The sequence below is a fragment of the Cryptomeria japonica genome, chromosome 4, assembly GCF_030272615.1.
Source record: "Cryptomeria japonica chromosome 4, Sugi_1.0, whole genome shotgun sequence".
NCBI lineage: Eukaryota > Viridiplantae > Streptophyta > Pinopsida > Cupressales > Cupressaceae > Cryptomeria > Cryptomeria japonica.
In genome coordinates, this window is record NC_081408.1 from 774,868,918 (window position 1) to 774,890,630 (window position 21,713).

The following is a 21,713-nucleotide window of genomic DNA, read 5'->3' on the forward strand; positions in this document are numbered from 1 at the left end:
AGTGTCAAACCAAGGGGGGTAAGTTGTGCATATCAAGTCTATCCATGATGCGATCACAACTTTGTGCAAATCCACCCCTCATATGCACTCCATATTTTGTGCACAACATTATGCATTCATATAGACAATGTGTGCTCAAGAGGAGAAAATGACGCTAAAATTGACTAAAAGGAGGGGAAACAGTGAGAAAGGAGAGGTTCAAGAAGCCAAAAAGGACAAAAAAAGAAATTTTGAAATAAACCAAAAACTTGACAAGAGAAAGGAACTAAAATGATTAAATTTAAACAATAAAAAACATATAAAAGATTAAAAGATTAAGGTATACATATAGATATATCAATGAATTATCTAAAGCCAAAAAGAGGAATCTAAGACTAAATTATAAATTAATTAAGAACCTCACAAAGACAGATCCCTAAATATTAAATTTAAAATTTATAAAGACATTATAAACAGAAAAACACTTTTTGAGAATTAAAAGAAATTAAAAATTAAAATATAATTTTCTTAAGAAATCCATAAAGTTATACCCATAAAGAAACTTAAACCTTTAAAATTTATGAAGAGCATAAAAGAATAACCAACAATCTATTAAGAAGTGAAATGAAAAACCTATAAATTAAAATAGTAAATAAAAACCACCCTCAACTATTCTTAACAATATTTAAAGAAAATGGAATATAGATAATGTTTAGATAAATAAGAATCAAAATAGATAAATAAAAAGAAATTTAGTTATTAGGAACATATAGGCTAAAACTAAAAGAAGATCAATATTTATAAGCCAATACAATTAAGGAGATCTAAACATTTAGAAAATAACTGTTTTCCCTCAGGGGGTGTGTGTGTGTATTTCAATAGTGCATAACAATACCTAAATGTAGTAAATCTCTGTGGATTTTGTGACATCATGTTGACTTTGTTTGACCTTCCATGTGTAGGCTGATTTTCCGAATTTTATTTCTATCTTTTTCAAATTTTGGCGAATTTAGCCAACCTCTCCGAGGTATGGCGGACTTTGTCTAGAACTCCTTCGTGGCTTCCTTCATGGCTGGGCGGACTTTGGAGTTACCTCCTTCATGGCCTCTTTTATGCCTTGGGCGGACTTTAAGTCTTGCACCTCCATGGTCTCCTAAGGTGGGCGGACTTTACGCCTAGCACCTTCATGGTCTCCATCAAACTTGGGCGGACTTCAAGCTCACCTCCTTCATGGCCTCCTAAGGCTTGGGCAGACTTTAACCCATGCTCCTCCTTCATGGCTCCTAAGCCTTGGGCGGACTTTAACCCATGCTCCTCCTTGGTCTCCTTTACCTTGGGCGGACTTTAACCCATGCTCCTCCTTCATGGCCTCTTCATGGCTGGGCAGACTTTAGAGTAGCCTCCTACGTGACGTCTCCATGGCTGGGCGGACTTTAGAGTAGCCTCCTACGTGACCTCCAAACTCATGGCGGACTATATATGAAATATAACATTTAAGTATAAGTTCTTATACTTTAAGTTATATTTCATATATATTGTCAGGATGTTTGAGAGTGGTTTCGGTTCTCTAGGACTAATAATGCAAAATCTAGTTTTTGGAGGATTCTCCAATTTTCCAGACTTAGTCAAATTTCAGGATCAGGATGACATTCCAGACTTAGCCAAATTTCAGGACATTTGAGGATTAGGATGATTTTTCAAGCTGATTATCCTTTGAAGGTGCCATGACCCCCTAAAATATAGGAACTTAGCTTTTTGGGTCAAAACTTGAAAATTTTGGATCGCGGTCGAAGTAGGTCAGTGGTACAAGTGTAAACCCTAGGTTTGCATCCCGAAAAAAGCAAAAAGCCTAAAATCTAGGGATTTAGCATTTTTAAGTCAAAACTTGGAATTTTCGAGTTCTGGTCGGAGCTGGTCGATGGTGCAAGTGCAAACCCTAGGTTTGCATTCCGAAAAAGCAAAAAGCAGACATCCCTAAAAAATAGGGAAAACTTTCTAAAAATAGCCATACCGAGGATCGGGCTAAAAAGGCCAAAAACAAAACTTCCTAAAAAATAGGAAAAAGCAAAAAAGCAAACTTTCTAAAAATAGAAAGTTGTCCAAATTCGTCCAAATCAATTGCGATCTTTGTCCTTTGGCCTCTCTAAGCACTCTGGTGGTGTTCGCATTTCGGAATCACATAACTTGCAAAAATCTAACTTTCAATCGTCAAGGCCTGAAATGCTCTAAACTGGACAAGGCTTGGTGAAACTGCAGCAAAAGGTCACAGGACACTAACAAAACCCTAGAAAGCAGGAAAAGAGAGGGTCCCCATTTGCAATGGGGCGATGTGTGAAAAAGGTCACAACACGGCTGCTCCTAGGTGAAGAGCACTTGGTTTCCCCGTGTCTTCATGTTGTAGGGACATTCTTTGGTGGAGTGTCCCAACACTTGGCAAATATCGCAGAAGGCCCTTTTTGGACAGGAGCCTTTTGTGTGACCTTCCTCCATACATTCCACGCACCAAACTTCCTCATTTTTGCTTGTGCTTCCCTTCATGCTTTTGAATTCCTTCATAATGTGATGCATATCCTTCTGAAGGGCTTGCACCTTTTTACTTGACCCCTCGTTGCTGCTACTTCCGTCGGAGGATCCTCCTCTCCAGAGGTTCTGTCTTTCTTTTTCTTGGATGTCTTCCCTTCACTCTCCAGGTCCATTGCCCGGTTATAGGCATCTTCGCAGGATGTGGGGGGTATAATTTTCATTTTCCTTCTGAGTGACAAATTTAAACCCTCCACAAACCACCTTTTCTTCAATCCAGCGTCGGGCTAGTTGTCCATTCTTCCAAGCAATTACTTCAAGCGTCGGCTATATGCTCGGATGGTCTCACTTTTCCCTTGCTTGGTGCTTAGGATTTCTGCGATGATTTCATTATCATCTCTGAGGAGTCGAAACTCTATTTCGAAGGCTTTGTGCAATTCATCCCAAGTTGTCAGCTTGGTTTTATCAGCATCCGAGTACCAAGCGATGGCTACTCCTCGTAGGGTGGCGGGGAATCGCACCACCCATTCCGCCCTGTCGGCCACGCCATTGGCCGACCAGATGTCTCACATGTACGGCAATGTCGTACGGGATCTTCTTTCCTGTCTCCGGTGAACTTAGGCAACTTTTGCCGATTTGCCATCACGTTCCTTGGCGGCGGCCTAGTCTGCCCTCCGGAACTCAAACTTGACCCTCCAGGAACTCCTCCTCCCGAAGGTACCCCATCGAGATTTGGTCTGTTGGGTCCCACCAAGTTGCTCTCACTACCAAGGTGTGATGAGCCTGCATCGAATAGATTGCTTCTACTACCGTGACCTTGTGTCCTCCCGACACCTTTGATCGCATCAATATCCTCCGCCTCTCTGTTCTCGATCTCTATCTCCTCTTCCCTCCTGGTCTCAGCACATTTGTATGGTGTGTACGGCTCTACCGTACTCCCGTCACCAATCTCTTCCCATGTTAGGGAAAGGTCCCCCAACCATTTCCTGGTTGTTTCTATTAGTACGGAAACTTGGCCCTCAGCACCCGTGCCATCATTGCCAGTTGTTCTTTCTTCCGCAAGTTTCTTCAGGTCGTCGTCGACGTTCTGCTTGTTGTTCTAACCTCAGTGGCCTTGTTGTTGCCTCGTGCACGTCTTCTTCCTCCATCGGCACACGGTTTCTATCCTTATTTAGCGTCACGGGCATCAATTCCTTCTTTCTGTGGCGTTGAAGGTTCGTCGATGGCTTTCGTCATGTTCCTCCTCTCGGTGACTCCTTCAAATTGCTGCAGAATTTGCTATTAACGAGTCTCGCGGTAGGTTTCTTCCCGACGAGTTTGGAGAGCAAGGAACGCTTGTGCTAGCAAGTTTGGCAAGTTGTTCATCACCGATTTACGGAGGTACTTACGCCAAGGGCACTCCACACTGCGCTCTCAGGGACGTCCTCGGTCGTGGCCTCCCTCTGTACGTAAGTTTCGATGGATACCTGGAGAATGCAGGTGAAATCCCTCGTTAATGATCCCTCCCCTTCAAACAACTCTGTCGGCTCTTCCTCGAGATTGCTACTGGTTCCCTCACTCACTGGTTGCCCCATTATCGTCGTGCCATGTAGTGGGTTCCCGTCATTCCAAGTTCAATTTGGCAGCGGCGCCAGATGTTTTCCCCCGAGGGGTGTGTGTGTGTGTTTCAATAGTGCATAACAATACCTAAATGTAGTAAATATGACAACATACAACAATGCAAGTAAGCAGAAGAATTCAAATGTATGTATTCATTAATGTCAAATGCTAGTACATTCACAACATCACTTTGTTCCACAATTACTTCATGATGAAATAGGAAACCAAGTACATATATATAGGTGTTGGTGTAGATTGTCCGGTGCCAACTGCCGACAACCGTCACGTAACCACCGACCCTTAACACTCGTAACGTTCTAATTACAATATGACATAATTACCCGACAGCAATAACTAATAATATCTCAGCAAATTAACAATATGCGTATAAGAGCTAGACTAAAGATATATCAAATATATATCTTTATAAATATATATGTATGCACATTTAAAAGAATTGATAGTTAAGGCAAATAAAAATTAAATATGGATTAAAACAACTAAATAAGCAATTGGAAATATATATCTAAATAAGAGATAAACTATATGCAAATTGAAAATAAATAAAGAACTGAAAACTGCAAAAGATAAGCAAATCTAAAAATAAAATAAATGAAAATCTTAATAAAAAAATAGATAAAAGGGAAATTTATAAGTCAAACAAAATAAAGAAAAATAAGAAAATATCTCAAGAAAAATATAGAAATTAAAAATAAAAGATAACCACAAGCAAAGGAAAGGAAAAATGAAAAACTTAAACAAAAACAAGTTAAAATAAACAAAGCCTAAACATAGATATGCAAATCTCAGAAAAAAGTATATGAAAATCTTCTTTGAAAAATAGAATTAAGGGAAATTTATAAGTTGATCATAAATTTTCAACCATGAACATTTTTTCAAATATTCTAGCAACAATCGAGAGAGGTTCTAAAACAAAATGATAGAAACTAACAAACAATGACTGAAACTCTGACATGCAACTGAAGACTAGAACACCACAACCCAGCAGACTGGCAGGAAAAAACAAGCTCTGATGCCACTATAATGACACTCCTTGATTTTCTTTTATCTTTACCAATGAAACCCAACAAAAATCAAAGCACATGAACATGCAAAATAGAGATTTCTGCTAACACAAAATTCTCATATATTTGACAATATGTCATCTTTGCTGTTACCAGAGCTGTTGTGATGTTTTTCATTTGACTCGCACTAGTTATTCAAGTTTAGATGCAAATATACATACAACGGAAGTACCATATAAACACCCTAACTGAACATTTAACTTGCAGATATACTTAAATACCTTGAAGACAACAAGCAATAGTTGATTTGCAGGTCTGAAATAGTATTTTGCAGGTTACAACAAAGAAGACTACCTTTGATACCACTTCTCCAACACACCTGAGTCACACCCAGTTAATAATAGCGGTCAAAACATTCACCCAGCTGATAATAAAATGCAAGGAAATGGACTGATGTCAATTTCAGATCTGCTCAAACCCATATTTGAGTAATGTTTAGGCTGATAACAAAGTGTTGTAGCCTCAAACAGTGAGAAAAAGTCTCAACAACAATCACCCAAAAACCTGGTTCATCCCTCTAAGACACAAACTAACCTGCCAAAAAAAACCTTAAACAACTAGCATATCCTAGTCGCCTTGCTTTGGAAAATTGTACGATTAATCACCCACAAATTTAAACCCTTTCTAGCTTTCTTTTAATGCCAAAAGAAGGTTTTGCAATTAAGCATTGTCCTAAACCCTCAATTGTATGGCCAGCACTAAGAGCCCCAGAAAACATCACTAGAAGAGACCAAAAAATCTTTGCTCACCAAAAAGCAAACCCACAAATCAATCAAAATACTTGTATATTTTCATTTTCTTCAAACCCTGATTCCGGAAAATCTATCAAAACCAATGTGTTTCCTATGTCAAAACACCAAACCAGCTTGTGAGGATCTTTCACCACCGAAACTAGTGCATTTGATGAGGGTTTATTGTTGTTTGTAATTAGGGCTGGCGGATTCCAATTGCCTTGGGCAACATTGGAATCCCCCCCCCCCCTTTATAGGGCTAGGCCCAATACCTCTCGGCCCTCACCTAAAGAGACTTCCACGCTTCACTCAACTCACACGCCTCCTTGATAGGGTCGGCTCTCCATCAATTAAAAGGAAATTAATAATTAATTGTTTAATGGTAAAGGAGGCCGACATGTTTGAGAAGCTATATGTCTCCTATAAATGCAGCGCATACTTCTCATTATCATAACCAAGTTTTAAGCTGATGAAATTATATTCTGTGAAGAGCGAATTGATACAAAGGCATTTGGAATAGCAAACTCCTCTACAGCGAACTTCATTAAGTTGCAGAAGATCCAAATTGAAGAGCGAACTAAACCAAACAGTAGCAGATCCCAAACAGTAGACAGCGAACTCCACAAGAGGCAGCAGACCGAGAGGGAGAAGATCCAAATTGGAGAGCGAACTAAACCAAACAATAGCAGATCCCAAACAGTAGACAGCGAACTCCACAAGAGGCAGCAGACCATCTCCAAAACATAGAAGACTTCTTTAATGAACTGTGATTAGATGAGGAGAACTGCAAACTGATTGAAGAGTATTTCATCTCTTTCACATAGTGACTGCAACTCCAGATAAGTGTGTAATGTTCAGTTGAATTCTAAATCATAAATCAGATCTGAGGATCCTTTGGCTGGGTTTTTCCTCCTAGGAGGTTTTCCCAGGGTAACTGTGCATTGTCTTTAGCATTTCATTTCCCTTATTATGCTTAAAAGTATAGAAAACAATAAATTAATTAACCTAATTCTAATCTCTGAGTTTTATTCAATCTGAAAGTACTAAAAATAACATGGTATCAGAGCTAATTGGTTAGATCAATCTTCAGATTTAAAATTCAGTACACCTTTATTTTAGTTTGCTGTAGCCTTTGCAAATCAGGTCAATGGGGCTGAAAGTTGAAGATAGGCTTGATGGGAATCTAAATTTTACTGCATGGAAAGTTCGAATCAAGTTGGCTCTTGAGGAAAAAGACCTTAAATTCATAGAAGAAAAGGAGCTAATTGAGCCTTCGGATGCAGCTGAGTTGAAACAATTCAAAAAGGATGCTATCAAGGCCAGGAAGATTCTCATTGATTGAGTCAAAGACCACCTCATCACCTCTATCGCCTCATTCACCACTGCTAGGGAAATGTTCAGCCATCTACAAGGTACATATGAAGTTAATAATCTTAGTAGGGCAATTACATTAAGACAACAACTACTTAATATAAAAATGGCTAAGGAAGATTCTATGATTTCCTACTTCATGAAAATTTCAGAACTAAAGATTCAGCGAGGTTTAATTGGTCATAACATGGAAGACAAAGACCTTGTCATGATTGCCCTTAATGGTCTACCTCTCTCATGGGAGTCATTTATCCAAACCATAAGTGGTCGGTCTGAGTTACCTTCACTTGATCGCCTTAAGAATGATTGCATCCAAGAAGAGTCTCGCCTCATATCAAGGAGTCAATCCAAGAGCCCCCATGTAGATGACCATCACATGCTTGCAACTCAATGCAAGAAAAGGGGAAATTGGAAGCAACCTTATCCTAAAAGAAATAGGGAATCTAGATCTTTTAGTTCCCAACACCCTTGGAAGAAACCAAGAGATACTTCGTGTGTGCGATGTTTTAGATGTGACAAATTCGGTCACTATGCTAAGGAATGTCAGTTTAACCCTAACCAAAGTGAAGCAAACCTAAATGAAGTCTCAGAACAAAATGATGACTTCTTATTCATCTCTGCTCTATCTGGCAATGTTCCCTCAGATAGCAATACATGGTTGATTGACAGTGGTGCCTCCAGACACATCACAGGTTACTGTGATCATCTTTCAGGCCTGGTAGAAAAGAATACCAGCCTTCACGTGGTAATTGGTGATGACGCTCGTTATTCGGTAACAGGTTCTGGCTCTACTTCTCTAAAATTAGATTCCGGTATTTCCTTGCATCTCAGTGATATATTGTTTGTTCCTGGAATTAAAAGAAACCTAATTTCCATTTCTGCTCTAGAAGATAAAGGTTATCAAATTGCATTTTCTGAAGGAAAAGTTCTTGCTTGGTCTAAGAAAGATAGTTTTAAATCTGCTCGTATAATTGGCCATAGATATGATAGTCTTTATAAGCTCTCTACTAACCCTATTCAAGCACTCATTAATGAGGCTCCGGAATCCTGTGAGTTATGGCATAGAAGACTTGGACATCTACATTATCAAGCCCTTCCATCTCTTGAAAGGTTAGTTAAAGGTATGCCTAAACTCAATCAAATTCATGATAACACTTGTAAAGGTTGTGCTATTGGTAAGAATGTTAAAAGTCCATTTCATAAAAGTGAAAATAGAGCTAAAAACAAACTAGAACTTGTTCACTCTGATTTATGTGGTCCTATGTCTGTAGCATCTCCTAGTGGATTCCTTTATTATGTAATCTTCATAGATGATTTCTCTAGGAAAACTTGGATCTACTTCTTGAAATCTAAAGAATTTGATGAAGTCTTAAGTAAATTTAAGGAGTTTAAAGCATTAACTGAAAACTTCTCTGGTAAAAGAATCAAATGTTTAAGATCTGACAATGGAGGTGAGTACACCTCCGGTAGCTTTCATGATTTTTGTGTTTGAGTCAGGAATTAAGAGAGAGTTTTGTGTTCCATACAATCCTCAACAAAATGGTGTTGCTGAAAGAAAGAATAGGACCATTGTGGAGGTTACAAAGGCTATGATCCACGATCAAGACTTGCAGACCTTCCTATGGGCTGAGGCTTCTAGAACAGCAATATACATCCAGAACAGATGTCCTCATCGTGCTCTAAAGAACATGACCCCGGAAGAAGCCTTCACAGGATCCAAACCAGACATTAGTCACCTCAGAATCTTTGGAAGTCCCGTCTATGTTCATGTGCCCAAGGAAAAACGATCAAAGTTGGAACCCTCCGGAAAGAAAGGCATGCTAGTCGGATACAGTGAATCCTCCAAGGCATTCAAGATTTACATCCCAGGTCAAAGGTACGTTGAGGTAAGTAGGGATGTTAAATTTGAAGAAGACATTGCTTTTAAGAAATCGAAAGGTTCTTGTGTTATTGATGAATCTAATGATAATCAAAATATAGACGTTGATACTAACCCTGAGATTCAGAGGGAGCAAGTTGAACCTCCACCTCAAGACAATCATGATGATCCTCCAGAACCCATGAATCCCACTGATATTCCTAGTGACATTGTCGTTACCAAAAAGAGGCCTCTCTGGGTAAGAAACACCATTCAAGAAGCTAAGAGATTTGCTGCTCCAAGTGGCACCTTCCGTGAAACTAAGAGACCTCAGGTATTTTCCAACTACGTTTCTTTAATGTGTAATCTCATTGAAACTGAACCTTGCAATGTTGAAGAAGCCTTAAGTCATCATGCCTGGAAGCTTGCTATGGATGAAGAATATCAGTCAATCATCAAGAATGATGTGTGGGACCTTGTGCCCAGACCCAAAGGTAAATCTGTTGTTTCATCTAAATGGTTATTTAAAATTAAACATAATGCTGATGGTAGTATTGAAAAATATAAGGCTAGATTTGTAGCGCGTGGCTTTTCCCAAAAGGAAGGCATAGACTATGAAGAAACATTTGCTCCTGTTGCTAGATATACTTCCATTAGAACAATAATTGCTATCGCTGCCTCTAAGGGTTGGAAACTACATCAGATGGATGTTAAGACTGCCTTTCTCAATGGTGTCATTGAGGAAGAAGTCTATATTGAGCAACCTGAGGGATATGAGATTCAGGATAAATTAACCCATGTGTGCAGGTTAAAGAAAGCGTTGTATGGTCTTAAACAAGCTCCTCGTGCTTGGTATGAAAGAATTGATAAATACTTGCTAAGTCTAGGTTTTTGTAAAAATGATGCTGACCCTAACATTTACTTTAAAGTAGCCAATGATGAAATGCTAATTCTAGTTCTTTATGTGGATGACTTATTTCTTACTGGTAAAGATGAACTTATTATTAAATGCAAGAAAGAACTAGCTTCAGAATTTGAAATGAAAGATTTAGGTCTAATGCATTATTTCCTAGGTCTAGAAGTATGGCAAAGATCTAACGAAATCTTTCTAAGTCAAGGGAAGTATACTATTGACATTTTGAAAAGATTTAGAATGATGGATTGTAAACCAATGTCTACTCCTATGGAATCTAACTTAAAGAAGTTAAGTCTTTCTGCAGCTAACTCTGAATTTGCAGATCCATCCGAGTACTGACAGTTGATTGGATCACTGATGTATCTAGTTAACACTAGACCAGACATATGTTTTGCTGTAAATGCTCTCAGCCAGTTCATGAGCTTGCCCAAGCATGTTCACCTTGTTGCAGCCAAGCATATCCTAAGATACTTGCGGGGCACAGTTGGTTTTGGGCTGAAGTATCCACTTAACACTCCAATAACCTTGGAAGGTTATTCTGATGCTAACTGGGCTGGAAGCGTCAAAGACAGGAAAAGCACCTCTGGTATTTGCTTTAGCTTGGGTTCTGCAGTGATCTCTTGGGCTTGCAGAAAACAATCCTCAGTGGCATTGAGTACTGCTAAAGCTGAGTATATTGCAGCAAGTGTAGCATCCAGAGAAGCAGTATGGCTTTGTAAGCTTCTTGCTAGGTTGTTTGGTCAGCCATGGGATCCTACAGTTATTCACTGTGATAATCAGAGTTGTATTAAAATGTCTATCAATCCAGTGTTTCATGACAGGTCAAAACATGTGGAGACTCATTATCATTTTATTCGGGACATGGTGCAAAGAGGAGCTATTCAACTGAAGTATGTCAGCACTGATGAGCAGGTTGCAGATATCCTCACCAAGCCTCTATCCAAAGTGAAGTTTGTGTACTTCAGGGATAGACTTGGTATTGTGGAAAATGAAACTCCGATTGAGAGGGAGTCTCAATTTCAGCGATACTTTGTATTGTATAAAATCATCCTCTGCGGGCAATGTAAGATGGTATTGTAAATGTTAACCACCCTCTCCGGGCAATGTAAGGTGGTATTGTAAACTTCTCAGGGAGAAGTGTAATTATTAACCATCCTCTGCGAACAATGTAAGATGGTATTGTAAATATTAAACCACCCTCTACAGGCAATGTAAGGTGGTATTGTAAACTTCTCAGGGAGAAGTATAATATTAACCATCCTCTGCAGGCAATGTAAGATGGTATTGTAAAAGGAAGTGTAAATTGTTAAACCATCCTCTGCGGGCAATGTAAGATGGTATTGTAACCTTTGACCATCCTCTGCGGGCAATGTAAGATGGTAGTAAAGGATCCTCTCCACCCTCTGTGAGCAATGCAAGGTGGATCCAGTCTATGCTTGTGTGCAAGCTGGAAGATTATGATTATGATTCTATTCCCTAATTAAGAGGGAGTGTTGTTTGTAATTAGGGCTGGCGGATTCCAATTGCCTTGGGCAACATTGGAATCCGCCCCCCCCCCCCCTTTATAGGGCCAGGCCCAATACCTCTCGGCCCTCACCTAAAGAGACTTCCACGCTTCACTCAACTCACACGCCTCCTTGATAGGGTCGGCTCCATCAATTAAAAGGAAACTAATAATTAATTGTTTAATGGTAAAGGAGGCCGACATGTTTGAGAAGCTATATGTCTCCTATAAATGCAGCGCATACTTCTCATTATCATAACCAGGTTTTAAGCTGATGAAATTATATTATATGAAGAGCGAATTGATACAAAGGCATTTGGAATAGCAAACTCCTCTACAGCGAACTTCATTAAGTTGCAGAAGATCCAAATTGAAGAGCGAACTAAACCAAACAGTAGCAGATCCCAAACAGTAGACAGCGAACTCCACAAGAGGCAGCAGACCGAGAGGGAGAAGATCCAAATTGGAGAGCGAACTAAACCAAACAGTAGTAGATCCCAAATAGTAGACAGCGAACTCCACAAGAGGCAACAGACCATCTCCAAAACATAGAAGACTTCTTTAATGAACTGTGATTAGATGAGAAGAACTGCAAACTGATTGAAGAGTATTTCATCTCTTTCACATAGTGACTGCAACTCCAGATAAGTGTGTAATGTTCAGTTGAATTCTAAATCATAAATCAGATCTGAGGATCCTTTGGCTGGGTTTTTCCTCCTAGGAGGTTTTCCCAGGGTAACTGTGCATTGTCTTTAGCATTTCATTTCCCTTATTATGCTTAAAAGTATAGAAAACAATAAATTAATTAGCCTAATTCTAAATTTCTGAGTTTTATTCAATCTGAAAGTACTAAAAATAACATTTATGTCCTCAATCAGTCTCGGAAGAACTTCTTTATTCATTCCAGCAAAATCATGCTATGTGTGCAACATTTGAATAAATGAGAGCCAAAACTTCAATTTATAGAATTTGAAGGGAATTAGGGCATTTTAAACTTTAAATATTTTATTTTCCCTTGAAAAAACCTCCATAATGTTTTAAAACAACTTAAGTACCCCACGTCACCTAGGCATCCAACTTGGGGAACGAAAAAACATCTTTTTAATGTTTAAACACTAATGTGAATAATAAAACATCACTTAATTACTTTAGTAAAATATTAAAATATAAACAATCACAATACAAAAAAATCACAAAGACACCAGAAACAGAAATCAATCATATTGGAACATAACTAATGCTAAAGGATGATGACTGGTGTCAAAATGAGCATTAACTATAAATAGCAGTTTCATCCAAGGACTAAGGAGAACACATCCAAAAAAATGCTAAGAAGACATAGAAAAACATAGAAAAACTATAAATCGCAAGGTTCTCCAAGGATTAAGGAGAATAAACATAAAAAAACTAAGAAGGCTACAAAGAGCGTTGTCACCAACTAGAGCACAAACTGAACTCCAAACTATCACCAAATGTCAAGAAATCCTAAAATGAGCTCTCCCAAAGCACTAGAACTCTTCCAGCCTACTTGGAAACCTTTGGAAAACCCCGAAAACTGGCCAACACCCATTGATCGGTATGGAGTAAAAATGGGGACATTACATTGACAATGAGCTTAGCATTGAAAATACCATTGATACAAGTACTATTGAAAAACAACCTACTAAGACAATTGTAGAGTTGCAATCAATTCCCATAGAAGATAATTATGCATTTATTACTTATGATTTCCCATTTTGTTTGATAAAGGACAAACTGATTCTATCAAGTATGCAACTCAATATAAAATATTTGAGGCTATTAATATTGCCTCTTGTTGATCATACTTTTGCACTTGAGTTGTAAATTGAAAACTTGAAAGGGCAACCTACAAACTCTTCCCATTAAGCTAAAAACTTGAAAGATAGCTTAATGGAGACTCATGATGAAAAATCATGAGGACACCATTGAGTTGTGCATCTCTATACATAGATTCATGTATGTTTTCTTTCCACAAGGGCCTATATGGTAGCTCTCCACTCTCATCTAATAGGGGAGAACATATTGTGAATTATAGTGTATTGTTACTTATCACTATAACATCTCGATAAGTAATGTTCAACTCAACACCTAAACACCTAGGATTGAACGTTTGATTTTGAATTGTTGATTATGCAGAGTCAGATCACCATAAAATTTCATTTTTTATGTAGTTTTTCATACCATTGGAGCAAAAAAAATTTGTGTCAACATTGTGGACGACAAGTGATTCACATTTTCAGCGTGATAGAAAGTCAAGTCATTCAATGCATTCTTCAACACAATTTTGGGTTACTCATGGGTGCAATCACGCTAGGTTATCTTATCTCTGGGTCACGCAATGTACACATTTGGGCTACTCATTGGGGTACCATCAATCTAGGTTCTTCAATTTTTGCTCATAGAAGTGACAAAGACAAAAGTTGAACAACCCTTATGAAGGTTTCATCACTTGGAAGAAAAAATGGTGGTGAAAAATTTCGCGACATATGTGTCATATTCTCTAAAAATGGGATATAACATTGTGAACAGCTAACTTGACTAAGAAACATACTCAAATCTTTACTAATTCAATATCTTGGTTCTCGACAAACTATAGAAAAGAACAAGCTATCAATTAGGCCAAACTTTATTTGTCCAATGCACAAAACAAATAGTGGTTTCATCACCACCCCTATAGATTAAGGGGGCAGTGATGTAACACTAATGTACATAATCCTAAGAGTGGTAGGGCAATATTTTATGTTTAATATTTCCTATATGCTAGAAGTTGAATAGTCATCAAGAAGATGAATTGAATAGTCATTTTCATGTTCAATATGTACATAGTATCTCATTTTGATCAATGGATGAATGGATTAAACTTTTCATTGAATGTATTTTTGGTTGTTTAATTCCTATCCATTTCACTTTGTCAATCTTTTATGTATTTCTTTACCCTAGTTGACCCAACGATGGCAAGGAATCCCAAAGCATCACCCCAAAGGGAAACATCCCCAAGGATCCCTTGCTTTGCAAGACTAACCTAGGGTCACATTTCTTTATGGATGGTGCCTAAGGAGACAATAGGTGAATGTTTTGTCCACGTTTTACTATCTCTAAGCCTTAACCACTCCTAGAAATTGGGCGAGCCTCAAAGAAACATTGGAAATAATCTTCTGTTAAATATTAAATACATTTTATAAGAGGTAAAAAATTATTTTGTTTTGGGATGACCCCACAACGGAGCAGTTAGCTATGAGGCCTCCTAAATGGAAGGTCTTGGGTTCGAGTTTGCTCGAGCCCCATGTGTTCCACACATAGGCAATGGAGAGATAAGGTGATGCCTGGGCGTGGAAGACAAGACGACACAAGCAGTATAAGGGTGTTAATGCAACACAAATATGAGGATGAGACCCCTAAAAAATGTGGTCTCACTAGTTCATAGCTCTGGTCAAAAGTGATTAGGCTTCGGCCCATTACCAAGGAAAAAAAAATTATTTAGTTTCATTTGAAATTTAAATTCATATATAATTTTATTTTGATTGAATAAAAAGAAATTAAATTTTTATTTTTTTTAATCTTTTTTAGATTTACATAATCTAATTTATAGTTATTTTAAACCTAATTATTAATCAAAATTTAGAATTTTCAATTTATTTAAAGCTGGTGCTAATAATTATTAGAATTTCAAAGTGTTCATAATTTATTAATTAGATAACTATTTTTCTTAAATGGTCATAAAGTTTAAAATTTATTAAATTTACTTTTATTAATTTATAAGTTAAATAAAGTTTATTTACAATTTAAATTTACTTAGTGACATTTGTCATAGCAAGGGATTTTAATATTCTCTTGATGTATTTGGGGATGACCCCACAATGCAGCGGCTAGCTAGGAGCCTCCTACATGGGAGGTCTTGGGTTTGAGTCTCCTCGACTAGTTCTTAGCTCCAGGGAAAAGCTAAAAAATACCGCTTCAACTGTGACTTATCAAAAAAAAAAATCTCTTGATGTATTTGCTTTGATGATGAAATTACATCCATAAGCATTTTGTGATATAGTACTAATGTGTGATAAACCCCTGCGGTTACACCTGATGTAAACCTTATAAATATTCACACACAGATAATAGCATATATAAAATAAAGAAATTAATTATTAAAGAAATATATAAAAGAAATCAATTATTTAAATAATAGATTAATAATTAATCAATTAAATGAGGTTACTAATGTTATTATTGTTTAATATATTTATTGTTATTATTGGTTAATAATGATCAAATAATGTTATTATTGTTTAATATATTTAAATAATGTTGAAATATTAATGAAAAATCGCATAAAGTGAGCAAAGTATGTTAACGGGGATATAACCCAACACGGGGAACTAAACGCCACGGTGGCCCCCCGCAGGAAGGGGTGTGATGGTGGTCGCAGCATGTTAATGGGGATATAACCCAACACGGGGAACTAAACGCCACAGTGGCCCCCTGCAGGAAGGGGTGGGACAGGCTGCGACCACTGTCACACCCCTTCCTGCGGGGGGCCACTGTGGTGGGTCACGACCCTTCCCCTCCACGGGATATAAAGGGATGTCTCCGCAGAATGAAAGGGGAGAAAAGGACCAGCGAGACGGGAGGATAGCAAGCAGACTACGGTGTAGGAACTTCATAGCAGGTTGCGGACTGCGACAGGTAAGTGAGGTCCATGATTCCCAGAGTATATATATGTGTGTGGACGTGTGTGCCACACACACACATATATAGTAATGAATATTTTTAATAAAGTTTATGAATCATTCTAGATATATGTTAATGAATATTTATGAATATACGTTAATGAATAGTTCTGAAAATATGTTAATGAATATTTGTGAATAGATGATAATGAATAGTTTCTGAATATATGTTACCGAATACATGTTAATATAGGAATATGTAAATGTAGATTATAGAATGAAAAATGATAATGAATTGTAGATGGTAATATGAATGATGTGGCTATATGATGGAGGCTATTGGGAGGAAATTCCCTTAGCCTAATGAAGGGATTATGATAATCCCTGGTAGGCAGTATCTATTGAATATCTATATGCATATATGTTATGGCTTGGGTGACAAAGGGTCATCCAAGAAGAGGCAGATCTGGCCGGTCCTCTCTGGTAGACTTGGATGATGAGATGCATCATCCAAGGCAAGGAATTGATCATATAGGATGGTCTTCCTTGGTATGGCTTGGGTGTAATAAATTAAATCCAAGACGGGAATCGGGTTAATCTTCGATTTCTTGGTATGGCTTGGGTGTAAGAAATTACATCCAAGACAGGAATCGGATTAACCTTCGATTTCTTGGTATGGCTTGGGTGTAAGAAATTACACCCAAGATAGGAATCGAATTAACCTTCGATTTCCTAGTATGGCTTGGAACTAGCATGGGTTCCAAGAAGGCGAGCTTCACAGCCGTCTAAGGACATGTCCTAGTACTGCACTCGTATGCTTTTTATTAAATAAGAATTGAGATTAGTGTTAATTAAGTAATTGAAGTTTTAATTGCAAATTAGATTAGTTATATATATATTGTTGTTTATAATTAGGGCCTGGCGGATTCCAATTGCCTTGGGCAACATTGGAATCCACCTAAGGGGGCCAGCTCCTTCTCCAATATATAGGGCCAGGCCCTATACCTTTCGGCTCTCCAAAAGGTCCCCACGCTACACCTTGATAGGGCCGACCCTATCCTCTACACACGAAAGAAATTAAATAAATTAAAGAAATTAAAAGGATCAAGCCGACTTGATTAGGAGTGTTTTCTCTCCTATAAATAAGACATATAGCAGATCACAGCGAACTTCATTCATAGGTAGCAGATTATCAGTTAGGTCACAGCAAACTACATGTATGTGCAGATCTAATTGGTGGTCACAGTGAACTCCATGTATGTGCAGATCTAATTGGTGATCACAATCACAATGAACTCCATGTATGTGCAGCAGATCTAATTAGTGATCACAAGTTATCATCAAAGACAGGGATCTCCATTGAAGGCTCAAGCAAAGGACTACGAACTAGTTGAAAGGTGCATGCACATCAAGACAAGTTAGAAGGACTGTAAATCATGATCACTGTCAACAAACTAGCTGTGTAGTCTTCTATATCATCTTCCTTGTGACTGCAACTTCTATACTCCATATTAGTGTGTAATTGCAATTGAATCTAAAACCATAATCAGATCTGAGGATCTTTTCTGGCTGGGTTTTTCCTCCTAGGAGGTTTTCCTAGGGTAACTTTTGTCTTGTCTCTTTTGCATTCATTTCTTACTATGCTTAAATCTGAAAACCAATAAATCTAATTAACCTAGTTAGAAACAAATTCTGATTTTCTGAGTTTCATCTAATCTGAAAGTACTAAAATTAACATATATATATATATATATATATATATATATATATATTTGTTGTATTCTAACAATCTGTTTTGCAGGGCAGTGATCTCTAACTAGTAGGGACATCACACAATGATTTTATCTTACAATAATGAGAATCTCCTCTTACAACTTTTCTTTTTGTTAAAAAAAGATGTCTTTTGAAAACTGCCAAATCCAGCCATTACCATTTTACAGGTCCTTGAAAAAGAGCTGTATCCATATCAGTATTATCAGTGTCAAGTCTGATATAGGCATTCAGATTATGAGGTTCATGTAGAGGGGAAGGTCATCAGACTTAAGGCTCTTTATTTGGAGGAGTTTTGCATTGATCGCCGTCAATATGTACCCAAACATCTACTACGGATTCACTCTCTACCTACATCCCAACTGTAGGCACATGTAGAAGCCATTTGCAGGAAAAAAAATGATATATTTCTAAATAAATCTATGTTTTAAATTTATCTATATCTCTAGAAAACCACAATTGTAATTTTCCTCTAGTGTTACTTGTCATCAAATGAGACAGAATAAGTAATTATACAATTGTATTACAACGAAATGAATATTGTTTTGCATCATAAATACATATTTTGAGAATAGACCAGTGTGTCAAAGGCCATATCTCTATATGTATGTAAAATTTTGATTTTGCTGATGGAATGATAGCTGATTTTAACTCTGTTCGAAAACATAGTATGCTCATAAACAAGTCAAAAGTAAATTACAAATATTATCAACCAGATGTTAAAAAAAAGAAATCACATATTTGATAGCCTGAAACAGCACAACATCAACCATTCTAGAACTTATATGTAGTGCATATTGAAGTTAAGAACCCTATTCAGTTATCAAAATGAGTTCACCTAACAAAGAACCAAAAAAATCAAACATTGTGAAAAAATGGATAATACAATTTTCAGAGTAAGATATTTCTGCAATTGATGTTTGCAGCCAACAGAAGGGAGAGAGTGGCAACCTTTTTCAATCTTGCCACGGCAGCAGCTGCTGCTGCTGCAAGTTCAACAGCATCAGGTGCCCCTTCTGCTGCAGCAGCCAGAGCCGCAGCATGAGCTGCTTCTGCAGCTGCAATTGCTTCCTCTTTTGTTGCTTGTTCCTGAATTCAATTTTTAAACAATATGCTAAGAGGGAATACAGTGATGTAAATGAGCCAGGTTTCTAACTTGTTACCCTTTTGCAAAAGGGACCTCTACATACCTCAAGATACTCCTTATTCATTTCTGTCCAGATTATAGTTTTCAACCGTACTTCCTCCTCATTATGCAAATATCGATCAACCTATAAAAATAGCAGCAATTAGCACATTATCACTATAGTTTTTAAAATAATATCAGTTTATGCAGGATTTTACACTTTCATTTGCTTTAGATAAATGTAACTGGTGAAAGTTTGAACACTGCTAAACATATTTTGATGAACAGGCAAGTTCCAACCAAAAAAACTTCAAGCAAGTCAATGTGAGATTCAAACATTTACAATGAATTCTCATTTACATATCCAACAAGACCAGAAAAGCATGATACTGACTACTTTAGCATTGTCTTCCAATAAAAATGAGAAAACAGATGATAATACAGAGAAACATCACAATATGCAATATCTATGTGCCATGTAAGACAGCCAAAATCAAATTAATGCCACAACTTTGTGTTTAAATAGAAGAAAACTATTTACAAACAAATTGCTTCACACATGTAAGAAAGAAATTAGCATTCTGTATACCTCCTCGTCATCAATGTCAGACAGAGTTTCTAATTCCTCGCCCATATCATCTCCTACTTTATAACTTTCCGGAAACTGCAATTGACTCCAATCATCTGTTTCTGCTGGACAACCTATTGCAGCCTCTGATATACAACTCTCTGTAACACCATTCTGACCATCCTGATTTCGATTATCTGTGCCTACATCTGTAGAAGCTGTATTCTTATATCTTGAACCCGTAGCATTATCTCCATTTTGAGAACATGCCCCTCCATCCTCAACCATTTCCTCATTTGTTAGCTTCACCTTCTCCCTTGTCATTTTCACCTGTCAAAATACATGGATTTGACAGAAGTAATATTAAATTGATATGTTTCACCAATAAAATAAGAAATATCCTAATATTTATTCACCACATGTCAGGAAAGTGATGAATCTCAAACTCTTTGCTCATTTCTATATCTTTTTCTTGTGAGAAAAAAAGGAGAAAAAAAGGAGTAGTCTAACATTCAGCACCTTGTAACATAAGATCAGAGTTGCAGTATTATCACAATAATGAAATGTCCATCATATCACAAACTAAAATAGTATTGGGCACCAGATATGACATTACACAAGTCAACACTAATAATTTAAAAGAGTCACCTGGAGATATGCAGGGTAAGGGTACCAATATGGGGACGGGTTTGGCATGTCAAATCAGAATATGGGAATAATGTAATGTTTCTGCTTTGAAATATAATTTATTAATAATAATAATAAAATAAAAAAATTAAATTAAAATATAAAAGAATATAATTAAATATAAAATTTAATTTAATTAAGTTAATGAATGGTCAAAAGACATGGAAGGAAAATTTGTGATTCCCTCAACAATGAGATATAAAAGGGAGAAGAGAACCTCATTTGAAAGAGGGACAATTTGAAAATCAGAAGTGCAGATCTGATTTAAATAAGAAGCACAGATCTGATTATGAAAGGTTGTGTCCCTTTCAAAAGGCAGAAATAATGAAGAGTTGCACTCTTTCAAAGGGTGCTAATGGTGAAAGGGTGTGTCTCTTGCCAAAGGGCATATATGATGAAGAGGTGTGACCTCTCCCTCATGTTGAGAGATATAAAGGAAAGGAATCAAAAGGATCCAATGAGATCACCATCAATCAGATCAGATCAGAACTGTTATTAAGTTACAAGCAGTAACATCCTTGTCCTTGGTGGTATGCATGGGGATGTGCTTAATATATGATGCATGATAATGTTCTTATGCAGAATTTAATAGTAATATTAATATAGACTGCAATATGTATGACAGTCATACTTAATTTTATATATATTCATAATACATGAGAAGTTACTGTTATCACAAAAGCTTGCACCCTTGCTAAGCTATCAACTCAACAACCTTGTGAAACATGGAAACAACCCCGAAGTGTGGGACCTTGCACGAGGGGGTTGAATCTCCGGAGAAGGCCAGCTTCCTTCTCACTCCAGGTGCAGGTGTTGAACTAACTCAACACTTCAAAACTAACTCCTAAGCCTATCCTAACAATTTGCAAAGGTAAAGGGAAGAGAGAATTGCTTGAAATAAAAGGAGGTGATGCACCAAGAAGAGATTGTTCCTCTCCCCACCCAAAATGGCACAAGGAACCAACTGAAAAGCCCAAGAGATGTACAAACTTCAATTGCATGAGTGACTCAAACGCATGTGTGGAGGTTAGAATTTTCTAAGTGTCAAGAGGGGAGACAGATTCCCACAAAGTCACACTCTGAAAACAAGTTAACACAGCATACATGTGAAAGGAAACCACAAACATACACCTATAATGGAGGTAAGAACACATACACATCACACATAAGTTGAAGGAAGGCAAGAATGGAGATTTTCAATTAATCAAAAGGCCAAAAGCCAATCTTACAGTTGCAGAAATGCAAAAAATAATTACAAGTCTTCAAGAGAAGAGAAGAGCATAAGAAAGCTCAAGCCAGCAGGGAGAGAGCCCTTTACAA

The 21,713-nt window shown here is 37.4% G+C and overlaps 1 protein-coding gene across 4 annotated transcripts in view; it reads right to left on the reverse strand.

Annotated features, from left to right (window-relative positions):
- Positions 1-21,713, reverse strand: part of LOC131031999 (transcription factor IIIB 60 kDa subunit) — a 308,160-nt gene that overhangs the window by 19,056 nt on the left and 267,391 nt on the right. For all 4 annotated transcript variants that reach the window (XR_009103351.2, XM_057962881.2, XM_057962880.2 and 1 more), the window contains exons 14-16: positions 19,728-20,036; positions 19,203-19,283; positions 18,964-19,101 (exon numbers count right to left, since the gene is read on the reverse strand). Coding sequence is in view for 3 of the 4 variants with exons in the window: in XM_057962881.2 (XP_057818864.1) it covers positions 18,964-19,101; positions 19,203-19,283; positions 19,728-20,036 (528 nt within the window). In the remaining variant the exon portion in view is untranslated. The remainder of the gene's footprint in view (positions 1-18,963; positions 19,102-19,202; positions 19,284-19,727; positions 20,037-21,713) is intronic.